Source organism: Pieris rapae, chromosome 22 (assembly GCF_905147795.1).
Source record: "Pieris rapae chromosome 22, ilPieRapa1.1, whole genome shotgun sequence".
Lineage (NCBI taxonomy): Eukaryota > Metazoa > Arthropoda > Insecta > Lepidoptera > Pieridae > Pieris > Pieris rapae.
In genome coordinates, this window is record NC_059530.1 from 5,473,981 (window position 1) to 5,488,169 (window position 14,189).

Sequence of the window (14,189 nt, forward strand, 5' to 3'; positions counted from 1 at the left end):
AGAGAATGGAGGGATTGTGATCGTATCTTTTGTTAGATATATTAATATACGCATCCATAGTTTAGTGTACATAAGAAAATAGTATTTATTGCTAGCGCTGCACCTTCTTAAGACATTTAGAGGTCTGGAGGCCTCGGGGCAAGAAAGGAATGAATATGGGGCCCAAATTATTTCCAAAAAAATTTTCAGAAAAATTATATTCAGTCGAGTTTTAAGTTATACTTATTTTTGCGCGTTAGGGAAAAATTATGAGCGTACATTTTTACGATGTGCACCACAACGTCACAAAAAACCGACACCCTGAAGTTAGTTATAGGCAACATTTTAGTTTTTTGTGATATTTGATTAATATTTATTTACCGTATAATGCGTTATAAAAGTAATTAAAACTTTCAATATTTTAAATACTAGTTAGTTAATAGTTAGTGTCGTTTTTTTCTACAAACGTAGAATGAAATTTTTAAAACGATTTTATTCTTATTACGCCAAACAAGTGTAACTTCTAACGCGTGTACATAAGTACACACACGTTTTCATTTAATAATTTACTGTGCGTGCATTTCGCAATTGTAATTGTGATTACAATCACGTGCGTATTATCGTACAATATTGAATGGTAAATATAATACACTAATAAGAAACGTTTCGCTCGAAATAGGTCCGTAATGATGGTAATAAAAAAGTCGCCACAGCGCAGCTGCCGATACCTATTGGACAGAATCGGGCGCACAGCAATCCATATTAGATTTTTCTCGCTCTCTGAAATCCATTCTGAGATGTTCATATTTTATTGAGGCCAATAAAACGGATTCATGAATATGAGAAATGCATAACGAATATCATATTTATGGTTTGAGCGCGATTCGATATGTCGCGGGTAATTTGATAGCTTTTGTAACAGGTGATAAGGATTTGGATAAAATAATTACATATTTATTAACAGCTTTGTGGTTGTGGTGTTTCGCAAGGTTACGTTCGGGGTACAGATTCTCTTCGTGAATATATCTTTGCTTGTATGATAGAAAGTTATTATAATCAGCAGTTAAGGAGTTCGAATCCTTATTGTGAATATAATTTTGTTGTATCATAGAATTGATGAAACGTATTACATATTTATTAACAGCTTTGTGGTTGTGGTGTTTCGCAAGGTCACTCAAGGGGTACAAATACTGTTATTGATTATAATTTTGCATTTATTATTGAAAGATTTTATTAAAAAATTAAATATGTGTAAGTAATAAATAATTGCGAAAACAGTTGACACCTCATACGATACAGTATAACACTATGGTGTAAACAGAATTTAAAATGAAAATTCGTGATTTTTGAGCATTTAATCCTATTTAAACGGCCATCAGTGGTATTTTGTGTGCGAATCTCATCTCTTTAGATTCGATTCCCAGCTGTGCACCAATGGTTTTTATATTTGCATATTTAACGGTAAAGAAAACATCGTGAGGAATGTCATGACACCAGAGAGGCGTGCCAAGAAGACTGAACACCTACTATTAGAAGAAATGATCACGAAACAGATAGAGAAATCTGAAGCCCAAACCTAAAAAGCCTGTTGTGCCACTGGCATTTAGACGCCATTAATCCATATTGATGTTGTTATGAGGCAGTGACAAAAACTTATTTTTAAAACTTACAAAAACTTTATTTAAAATTATGTTTACAAAAACTAGCGTTCAAGTGGGAATATGGAATAGAAGTGTCTTTCAAAGGATCGGGACTTGATTCTTAAAGGTTTGGGTTCTTACCCAGTAGTAGGGATACATTAAGGGAACAAACTAATTAATCATAACTTATCACTACGTAAACAAATGGTTAACTTATACAAGGTAAAGAAATAGTAATTAGGTAAATAGAAATATTAATAGTGGGGACCACATATCGATGTCGAATTGTCGGCTTTGGTCAAAGACAATTTACACGCTACCAGTAAAATAAACACTCAAATGTAAATAACACACAAATATAATAAAACGAATATTGAAGTTAACCTTAAACTGAACTATCAACTCTCAGAATTATTAGTGCCTCCTTCGAGTTTCAATTTACAGCACGAACCTTTAAGGGCCTTGTTATCCACATATCAAATGAAACTGAACCCTGTAGCTTGGATATACAGAACAATGAATCTGCATGTAACACTAGTGTATGCGAACACCTACCTTATTGTGTAGCAATAGAACTCACTTTTGAACTGCAGAAGGCAGATGTCGTTTGACGGCATTTTGTCGGAGTAATAAGGTCTCCAAGTGGACGTAAGGAGAGGATATCGTTTATTCTAATGAGGTTTCAGACGTGTGTTCTTGTCCGCTGGCAATATACGACTCCCTTTTGAGTATTCACACTAAGTCTACCTGTGAAATTTTATTTAACTTTTGATATTTGTCACGCACCACCACTATGTGGAACCAGTGAGGTTCAACTCAGAACCGCTGAGGTTTTTCTGAACCAATTAAACTTGGGGTTAAAAAAGATCGTACGAATTGAAAGGCCGGCAACACACTTGCGAGAAATGGTATGGAGAGGATCCAAGGGCGGCGGTATCACAAACACCAGATGAGCCTCCTGCTCGTTTCCCTTACCTTTAAAAACATACCTATGGTATAGCTTGTTTCACGCTGTTGAATGATCAGAAATAATGTTTATGTAGTGGTTGCCTGGAAGAAATCGCCCGAAAGCGATAAGGCCGCCAGTTGTCCTTTTCATTTAATTATGTTCATTTTTTATAATGTAATGTAACGAAGTGTTGATAAATAAACAAATAAAAAAATGTTTTTATATTAATAAATTTCCAATTAAATTTTTATTTAATATATTTGACAGAAAAACATTATTTTTATTTGATTTTTTTTTAATATTCTATACATATTCGTATAACGATTCTCATTTAAAACTTTCCAGAACTTCCATAAATATTTTAAAATCAAAATTGGCCAATCCGGGCCATTCTCGAGTTTTAGCGTAACAAACGAACAGTATTTTACATTAGTATGTTTTTTTTTTATATATACCGTACACTATTAAAAAAAAATGTTTGTTTTCAGATCTCCCTGTGTGATGTCCGAGTGACATTTGTACGATGATCCGTGATCCGCCTGCCATGCACAAAACTGATAATACTCCAAGTAAGTAAAGGAACAGCTACACTTAAGTATATTATAAAAGCAAATACTAAGACAATATACAAAGCCAACACAGATTATATTGATTAACAAAATAAACGAAATAGGAAATATAACGTGACTGTAGTCATAATCTCTTAAGTCAAAAACAATATATGTGCAATTCACACGTAATAGAAGTGAAACCTTCAAAAACAAAGTTTTTATAATTTATCATATTTCAATTAAACATTTTTCACTATCTAAATGTATTAAACTTTTCATTAAAAACAGTATTTTTTAATGATAATTTTTAATTTATAGGTTTAATATAAATCTTTAATTTGACAAAAACTAAAACAACGTAAGTTTCAAATTCGATTACTTAAATGAAAGATGAAGAAGTTCTCATTATCTCCCACGTTAAATCTTATGAATATATATTTCTCTCTCTTTTTACTGTCGCTTTTTCCGTTGCATCCAGTTTGAAATCACATCGATTCTAAAGAAGTTTCACTTCAAAAATTAAGTTTTTTATTCATATGTCATTTAACTGGTATAATCTTATAAGGTAGAAGTCCATACGTTTAGATGGTAAAAAGGACTTATTTATAGATAAAAGCACATTATAATATTTTAACGAACATTGACGACATTAAACATTTTTTTAGTTTCCTGTAATGTTTGGTATCTCTGGCCATACGAAGTTATTCTAAAGCGACGAGAAGCCAATTAAATACAAATGTATGTGTTTTTTTTTATCTTAATAGATATTATTATTATATAGGTATATAAGTGAGGGTACCTGAGTACGTGAGGGTGCGTATGTTTTGCGTATGAAAGTTTTTGTGGTAAGAAAATTTGGAAAAATGTAAATAAGAATGTAAAAATTTAATATAAGGATGTTCCGGAAAAGCGAACGGTATCTAAGGGCTAGCATAGAAAAATGTTCCATATGTTAGTGGGTAGCTACTAAAACGGTAAGTCAGGGGCAGCTAGTTTTAAGTATTCCAATTTCGCTGACGTAATTTATAATAAAACAAACAGGTCGTGAATAAAAGGGTTGTGTCGTAAACCCAGAATGTCCGTCGCGATATTAAAAAGGGTTCCAACGATATTGCAATATCACATTTATGCGAAATGTCCGATCGTTTTGATAAAAATAAGCGAAATTTTATTGTGGTCCCGATACTTAATCACTTTCTTGATATGAATAACGAAGGGCTTCGTTGTTGACTTATTAAAAAATTATAAATAATGAGTGCAACATTTTCTGGATTGTCATACGGCGTAATTGTTTTTTGAAAAGATAAGTAAATAAAAAGAATATTAATAAAAAAATAAATAAAAAAAAGACCTTCACCCAATAATAAAAATAAAAAACACACATTACTTACAGATTATTTAATTTAATGACTATAAAATCTATACATTTTTTTTTATTTAGTAATTCAAAAGTTTTGACAATTGACGATTGAGCTTTAAAAAAAACTATACGAAGATAATTATGTACTAATCGAGAAAGACAATGTACTTTTAATTTGTTGGTTGAAATGTGTTTGGGGATGTATAATGTGTGTGAAAATGTTAGTATGCGTTTCAAATCTGTTATGGCTTCCAGATGACAATTAAACATTTACAATTTGAATAACTAGCTAACTCCTAGGGAAATATTGCGTCATCGTACCTCTGACATACACGAAAACAAACGGGTTTTTTTGTGTTTTCTTCAAATACACATAATATACCTATGTGTATGTAGTGTTTGTCCGCTAATCAAGCGTAAGATTTTGGTATATTTTTAAATTGTCGATTTTTGGCTCTAAGTAAAACCATTGCTGTCACATATTCTTATTACACTTACAATTACTTAAAACATTATAGAACAGTAAGGGACTGCCACAATGTCCGGATGAGTTCCAAATAAGCTATTTGTTACTTATTGATATGATAAACAGTATTTTTGCGTTTCACGACTGTCAGATAGTGCTATACGTCATGAAATTCGAAGTATCTTATTTGGAACTTTTATCTTTCGAATAATTTATGTGTTGCATAGCTTTTTGACACTTTATCCATACATTGTGAAACAGGCCCTAAGACTTCGACATTACCTTACTTTATTTACTAGTATTGTAGATATTAAGCCAATATATATCTTTTATCTTTTGTGAAATTTAGTCTAGGAAAAGAAACATTTTCAACAGAGCACAGCGCACGATATCGCTAAAAATTAAACATAAGGCTAGCAGTGTTCATCATTTCAAAAACTTGCAAGACAATTGCCTTTAAAATATGGTTCACGTAAAAATCTCCCCCGCTTCGATTCAGTGTACTTTATGGCTACCTTATCGTAATCAAAATCGTGTTTTGCGTTATTACTGCTATTAAGCTATTCGACGAGATGGAAAATCGAAAATCATAACGAATTATTTTTGCCATTAAATTCTTAAGTTTATGGAGTTTATTGATTGGACAAGAGATTGTAGAAAATTTTCGTGAAGCAAATATTGGGCAATAGGTCATTAAGATGTAACGTGGCGATAGTTTTGATTAGATAATACTTAATATTATAAACATTTTATTGCAGTTTGGAAACAAAATTGTTTAGAGATAATTTTAACACCGGCGTATTTTTTAACTTACCTAGAACAAATTTATAAAGTTTGATCCCTGGACCTTTAATCTTTACCTTTGCGATACTTATTCGTTAAGCGAGAAAAGCACCAGTTCTGGTGTCACCAGTACTGTCTTCCAAGCAGCTTAAATCTTTAGTAGGTGCCTGTGCCCTCGAACACCTCTCACTCCAAAGAAAACAGAACCAAAGTTGGAGGAAAGACATATTTGAAATGGCATGTCAGGAACAAAAGGCTGATAGGAAATTAGGAAAAACAAATGATTATGAAACAGATATATCTAAATCTGATGCCTATCTGGCACTTTGTGTCCTATTTTTACTTTGTAGCCTATTTACAGGCTTCTCTTACAATTTAATTAGTAACATTTTGGATAATATTGATATATTTCACAACAAGCTTAATAGTTGTTGTATTTTTTTATTGTTGACCCTTAAATGAAATTTTTTGTTTCATTTGGGTTTTTTAATATTTTAAAGAGTATTTTTTTAATATTTTAAACTTGTCATTTTGACTTTCGAAGCCGCCCTTTTATAGGTCTAAAGGAAATAAATGATTTGAGTTGTGTGTGATATTTTCTTGTATTTTTAAGCTGGTATGTTGTTTAAATAACAAATAATCGGTATTAATCAAAAAATCTAAATCAAAATTCATTTATTCAATTCAGATGCGTCTTAGGGCATGCTTCTGAATGTCAAAAATAATCATATCAATAACCATACTCTTTGAATATGGGTATAATAACAAAAAAATTCCTTAGATCACAGTTCAGCAGATTTTCGTTGACTGCTATAGCCGTAATAGCTACAATGCAAGCGCGATGCAACCGGAAAATTGCGGAGTTGCCAGCCCGTGCTCCCGGCTCCGGCTTGCCCTGATAAAATTTATGGCCACTTCCCCTTTAAAACAATATTGAGGGCTCAGTTGGGATTTATGTCTCGCCGCTGCAGCGACTCAATTTATTCTTCAATTTTTCATACAATAACTCACACGTATTACGAGTGATGGATGAAAAGGACTAACTTTCGGGCTTTAATAAGAGCCTCCAGATGCGAATCTCCAAATTGGCTGAAGTTTATTGCCCACTTATGTCAGGCTTAAGTTGCGCCCGGAGCTTTTCTCTCGGAAAATAATGTATGGCCCTGATTGTCCCGACATACTAAACATTTGATTGAAATTATGTTTTCTTAGTACTGATATTATACGTCGTTCACATTATTTAAATTACATTTGCGCTAGCTATGTTCGCGTTTCCGACATCCTTTACCTAAAATCATCGTTGGTCCTTTAATAGATAAGGTCGGGTTTACAATAAAACTGACATTTTCAGCAACTCCATAGACTTTACGCCGAGTCGTTTTATCCTTTATTAATAGAGACCAGACATAACATTTATTACAAACGAAACACACATTCAAAAATACCCAACATTAATAATTAAAAAAAAGGAAAAAGGTACATTGTAAGTGTGTGAGTTGTTGTTGTCGCTAGACCTGCTATGGAGTAGACGTGTTCCAATTATTATTATTGTTTTGTTTTATTTTATATATTTACATTATATTGTATTCGCGGATGCTTGACCCTTGCACTTTCATAGGAGACCATCGAAAGAGTCCCTTCGGGAATTGTGCGCTGCGATATCGCGGGCTACTCGATTGTCAGGAAGTTGCATGGATCTGGTTAAGGCGACATCTTAATTTCTCATTTTAACATGTGCTATGTTTGAGAGCATACAGTCTCTCCTGTCCTCCACCAGTAAGCTTATTATATCTTTTTTTTTAATCTTTTCTCTTTGATTATTGGTATTTTGTGTGTTTATGTGTATGTGTTTTGTCTGTAAGAAATAATATGTCTGTCTATGATTAAAAAGCCTGATAAGCATAGTGTACCAGGCAACCCGTGCTAAGAGATGAGTTTAAATTAGCACAAAAATTGTAAATCTGAGTTAAACTTCTTAAAAATCATTAGACTTAATTCAAAAATTAATTTAAACTTTCATAAGCTTTCTCCGAGAAGCGAGCTTTGGAGGGCAATATCAATTTCATAATTTTAATTTAGCCTTGTCTAATGTCTTTTTTTTGGGTTAAAAATAAGAAAACGAGCATGGTAATTCAAAATCATTTATCTCAGGTATCACAATGTACACTTATGAACGTCAAAAAATTATTACATATTAAATGCTTCTAATTTTAATCGCCAGTCCTCAAATCAAGGGCGTAGAACGGAAGAGAAGAACTGGCAATAAACTCTCCGCTGCTCTTTTTAATCATCTTAAAAAAATTATTAGTTTTCAATATATACCTATACTAACATATAGATCTCTAACTTGGGAACCCTCTTAAGCGCATACAAACCTATATGTGTGTCAAATATGGATGACGTGATGATCGGGAAGAAAAGAATATATTATATAAAAAATACATAATTGAGAAGAACAACTAAGGTATAAGATGCTATTTTATGTAATAGCAGGAAAACGGCTAGTAGGTTCGCCATTGCGTTCTCGGCGTTTAAATAATTGGTATGCTCTTTCTTGATAATTCGAGATTGTGGATTGTCAGACTTATCAAATAGCTTTTTAATTATTTTAAAGTAAAATCATCAGATAGGATATTGGCATAGCTGAACTGTCATTTTCATACAAAGGTCTATCCACATACACCGATCCTCCATGGATAGTCGATGCAAACTATCAATGGTAGTTCGGATCAGTATCTATGGATACTTTTGTATGAAAATGACAGTTCAATTATAAAAAATATCTTAATTTTTTTTATGTCGCCAAAAATGGATTGTCTTTGTAGGGTTTAGTTATTGGGATGCAGATAGGAGATCGATCGACTATCACGATCTCAGATTGAAAACAAACTGAGATTGTGAATTAATGAAATGATGTTTTTTCAAATCAAATCAAATCAAAATATCTTTATTCATATAGGTAAACATGTACACTTATGAACGTCAAGAAAATCAAATTAAATTAATTGTAAATTTACATTTACAACCAGTTCGCAAGTCAAGGGCGTAGAGCGGGTAAGAAGAACTGGCAAGAAACTTTCCGCCACTCTTTTCAATCGCCAAGTTTTTAATACAAATTGTTTGAATGCGTTTACTGAAATCTTTATAAAGTAATAACATTGTATTTGTAATTGATTATACATGCAAAGCCCGCATTTGGTTCAATCTAATTACAGCCGTCATTGCAGTAGCAATTAACATTATTACTTAATGTACATAATTAATATAAAAGGTGGGCCATTAACATTTACGTCTACGGCTTATGATTCCCATTAGGAATAAGTCTCTAAAAAAAATTTGACCAAAAATACTAAGTGTCTAATTAATATTTACTTTACTAAGGGCCTGTTATACAATGTATGGATAAAGTGCCAAATAGCTATGCAACACATAAATTATTCGAAAGATAAAAGTTCCGAATAAGATACTTGGCATTTCATGACAAATAGCGCTATCTGACAGTCGTGAAAAGCAAAAATACTGTTTATCCTACAAATAAGTAACAAATAGCTTATTTGGAACTTATCCGGATATTGTGAAACAGGCCCTTAGCCTACATTTTGAATAATAATAATAAAATAAATTATTGGAACTACAACATTTTTAGGTTTGGGTCAAAAATATCTGTATCTGTTCTTTGAGCATTTGTCAATCTAATACGTAAACACCTCGCGATGTTTTCCTTCACGGTTCGAGCTAATGTTAAAGGCGTACATAGAAATTAATGAAATTTGCACAGCCGGGGTTCGAACCTACGAACTCAGGGATGGGACTTACGCGATGAAGCCAACACTTCTGTTTGATAATAAATATTTGATTGATTGATTGATATGAAATATGAAGCTGGTTTTGACAGATAAATGTCATAGCAAAAAGTTAAAAATGCATAGAACTTTATGTAAAATAGTTTTGCACCATTACTCAAGCATTCATCTCTTTTCATCACAGTGTGAATACAATTTGGCAGAAAGAGACGAAAAATTACTATCGTTAAAAGAGTGTATGTATACTGATGCAGTATAATTAGGTTGGCCTTTACACAATTTAATGAGGCATTAATTGACTCTAGGAACATAATAGTAACATTAAAATACCAAAGGTTTTAAGACCAATTTAAGCGTTTCGTTCATTCAATCATGAAACGCGGAACGTTCTGTCATTTATTTATAAACGGCAAGTTTTAGAAAAAGTATCTTTAAAAGAGTTTTTATATGATAAAAAAGTCAGCCAGTTACAATAAAAATAAATATTAAAAAAATATAAATATTGAAATATCTATGAGTTACAAAAACTATTTTAAAAGAGTTTTTATATAAGTAATAAAAAAAATCAGCCAGTCACTAAAACAAAACATTATAAACAATACTGGCTAGTCAGAAACAATTAAAAATAAAACAGATACTTAATAATGTATTTTAACCGCATTATTAATTCTCTCAATTTAGTTTTAGATAATTTTATGTGACAGCTCATAATTGCGTTTGGTTAGCTGACATACATGTTGAACGAGTCGGGCGTATCGAATTATTTTAATTAACATTGTTTACCTAATTGGGAATGAAACGTTATATTGTTTCTTGATATGTAACTGGTTTAATAAAATACTACTGTCCGTGAACTCGGAAAGCATTAAATAGAAAGAAATGTCCAAAAGGGATGAAACTAAATTAAGAATGACAACATATTTGCGTTAATTAACCGTATAAAAACCGTTAAAATTATTAAGTGGCGCCTTTTTAGGTTTGACCCACAGATTTATGTATCTGTTTCATGATACAATAAAATAATACATGATCTAATAGGCAAGTAGGTGATCAGCATAAACACTCGCTGTCGATTTTTTGGGTCTAAAGTTTCCTCACGATGTTTCCCTTCAACGGTCGAGCACGTAAAAACGATTGTAGTATAATAGCCTTTTCTGGCTTAAAACATTTCATTCGTGGAAAACATCTCCGTTATACATTTATCACGTATGGGAAGGCGATGTTAATTACGAAACGCAATAAATGATTGTAAATTGCATGGAATGATTGCAGTAGTAGTGCGGGTTCATTACAATAACCTGGCATTTAATTGAATCCAAGAATGTTGCCGAGTGCGTTCGGTTTGATAGATCACTTACTGTATGCGTTTAAACAGTGCGGTTAAACAATTCTTTTAGGTATTGCGGTTTTTGTTATATGATTGCGAATTAGGTATCTGTTGTAATAATAATTAACAATAGATAAATAAATGATTTTAAATGATTGGTGCCTGTGCGATATTCATTCTTTACAGACACAGATAACAGACGCTTATCTTTAATTAGGGGCTGTGCACTTGAGCCGAACGCCCCAAGAGTACTCCAAAGGGTTTGAAATCAAAGTTGCAGGAACCTATATTAAAGCTGTTTAATTTTTTCCGCCTACTCTGCGGCCGCGCCAGATTCGAGGCTAACATGTCCACACAAGTATCCCATACCAAAGCCCGTCCTATCTTCCAGGGCATCCGGCCTTTTGCCATCTTTTAAATAGATTTGTTGTACTACTCTTTTGAGTATGAAAATAGAGTGGTTTTACATCATTATTTTTTGAAGTTATACTTCTTTTTAAAAATATGGAAGTAAACTTTTATGATGCGCATGCACACCGTCAGAAAAAAACCGACACCCTGATGTTAGATACAGTCAACGTTTTCGATTTTTAATGCGTTATAATAAAAAGTTTGAGCGTTTTTACACACCTTTTTTCTATTGTAACTGTCGTTTTTCTACAATAGTAGAATACAATTTTTGAAAAGATTCCTATAATTTTACGCCAAAGAAGTATAACTTCTAATGCGTGTTCATACGTACACACATGTTTTTTTTTTGTTTTTTTTTCTCTGATTCTCTTCTGATTTGTGATATATATCGTGCACACTTATAATTGAAGAAAATATTTTCTCTGTGAGTAAATAAAACAGACACGCGTTTTGCGGTTACAATTGTAGCGTGTCTCGAGCGGTTTCGCGTTTAACCGCTTTAAAGGAACTATTCCTTTAACACTAAAATTACACTACTTATTTTCCCACTTAAAAATATTTCCAAGTAAACAACTTAATTGCCCTTTTTGCTATGTAAGGATGTGAGTCACATGCGTGAATGATTCTCTTATAATCATAGTCGTTAGAATAACGTGCCGATCCATAATTGCAGTTTCATACCGAAATGGGCATAGCACGCCAACCAGTGCATTTAACGAAGACTTGTTTCTTTGAAAAAATCATTAAAATATATGAGATAACACGCCGAGTGAAACGCGTATTAATTCTGTATCTGTGGTGTACTATAACCATTGAGATCGTGTTAAGGGAAAAGATCCTACAGTTTTTTTTAATTTTTTATTTATGCCTTTTTTTCACTGTATCTATTTAGTTTCCTTAGTAAATAATTAAAATAAAATACAGTTGCGAAAATAGGCCAAAGATTTTATTAATATTGATAATGATACGAAAGTCACTAATAGCCTTGAAATCCCATCTCATAACTCCTCTTTTCTTGGCGATTCCTTTAAGGTTTCGGCAGTTAGGCTATGGAATTCACTACCCGTCACTTTTCGCTTAGCCTATTAGCCTTCTCTATCTTCCTTTAAATTTCTGCTGTATAAACATTACCTTTCCACGTCATATCCCTAACTTGCGTACTAACTACTAACTGACGTGAGGCTGATCTTTAATTAGATTGTCATGATTTCATGTGCACTTTTTACTTTTTGTTTTTTTATGTATCCTACATCAGTTTAGTTTTTTTTTTTGTTAAGTATATTTTTTCCTTCTAATTGTATTTGTAATATGTATTTTTGCACTTCTTGCCTACCTTATGTAATTTAATCCATGTTTTTTTTCCTTTACTCACAGTGGTTGTCTGGAAGAAATCGCTCCAAACGAAGGCCGCCAGTTGCTTTTCATTAAATTATGTTTAATTTTCTTTTCTTTCATGTAATGCAAAGAACTGTTAATAAATAAATAAATAATATACTATAGCTAATTAAAAAAATAAATTATGAACCCATGAAAAGCCAGTTAGCGTGGGCGGTCGTTTGTTCGCTCCCCGTGGCTTACTAATTATTGCGAGTCGCGAGGCTCTGTCGTCTTTATTTTACGGACCGTGGCTTTACCATGGTTGACAGGGTATAAATTGTAAGAAAAATCTTTGCTTCCACACCACTGTGGAATTATCACGTGTAGTATTTATACAATACCAACCCATGATGTATGGGTTGAATCTTAAACTTCCCGCCATCTTTTGTCGTTAATTTTGCATACGACAAAAACCCCACAGATCTTGTTGTCTCAATATTTGACATCTGACTTGTGACATTAATATTTAATAATGACATATGATTAATAATATCAGGTTACGTATATTTTTCAAAAGACGAAAACGAAAAGCTTGTGGTCATATTTGAGATCTGACGTATCACAATGATTTTTAATAATGACATTGAAGGTCAGGCTGCATCATCTATGTATGATAATGACATTTGGTGTGGACAAATTTTCATACATAATTTAGTTTTCGACTTTCTACATACAGTACTATTAATGCATCTTGATAATTATTTCCAATTCTAAAATTGACAATTCGTATTATTTCTGATTAGTTGATATCGTCGATCGGACAACAACAGATACTAAACTTTTATATTTTCTATATACCATGCACGAAACCGAACATATACACCATTAACGATCCGTCATTAATATAGTCCAATTAATTTTATTGTCGCGACGTCGGTTTCAATAACTGCGGGTACCGCACAAGTGATCGATGAGTTATGTCCACTTAGTTACCCCTTCAATTGGATCCTTGATTGGTTTGACGTGCACACCATTATTATGAGGATAGTCGATAAATTGGAACTGATTGTTTACTAGCGGCGTATTTATTTTGTACATTATTCTACGCACGTTATACGTACGGTTATGGAATAGAGAGTTGGTAGTTATAGGCTGGATAAAACATTGCTTAAATCAGATTCGAATTATATAAAGAACGGTGGAAATTTTAAATATTCCTTATACAAGAAATTATATGTAATTTTGAATGTCTAATTCGATTTCTAAATGTTAAATCGAGTGCTGGCGATATATAATACAAAAAAAAAACAAATTATAACCAACGAGTTTGTATAGTTTTTACTAGGAAGCGAATTATTTCGTGTGTCAATGACGTGTTCTAATCTGTGCAAATATTTGGCTGTATAAATTTTAGCGCCAATCAATATTTATATTTGTCACATTTAAATCTTATGAATTATTTAATTCAATTCTAATTATAGATATTTTTAGTTGTATAAACTACTTTAATATTTATAAGTTAGTGCGTTGTAGTATGTGTGTTATAGTATGTGCGTTTATTTTGTTAGTTATCCTTGAAATGTGACGTCCAATTATAAGTAAA

At 32.3% G+C, this 14,189-nt stretch overlaps 1 protein-coding gene across 1 annotated transcript in view; it reads left to right on the forward strand.

The window, feature by feature from the left end:
* Positions 1-14,189, forward strand: part of LOC110996569 (LIM domain only protein 3) — a 51,365-nt gene that overhangs the window by 30,835 nt on the left and 6,341 nt on the right. Inside the window, exon 2 of the mRNA XM_022264308.2 lies at positions 3,057-3,137. Within this exon, the coding sequence (XP_022120000.1) occupies positions 3,092-3,137 (46 nt within the window). The 5' untranslated portion in view covers positions 3,057-3,091. The remainder of the gene's footprint in view (positions 1-3,056; positions 3,138-14,189) is intronic.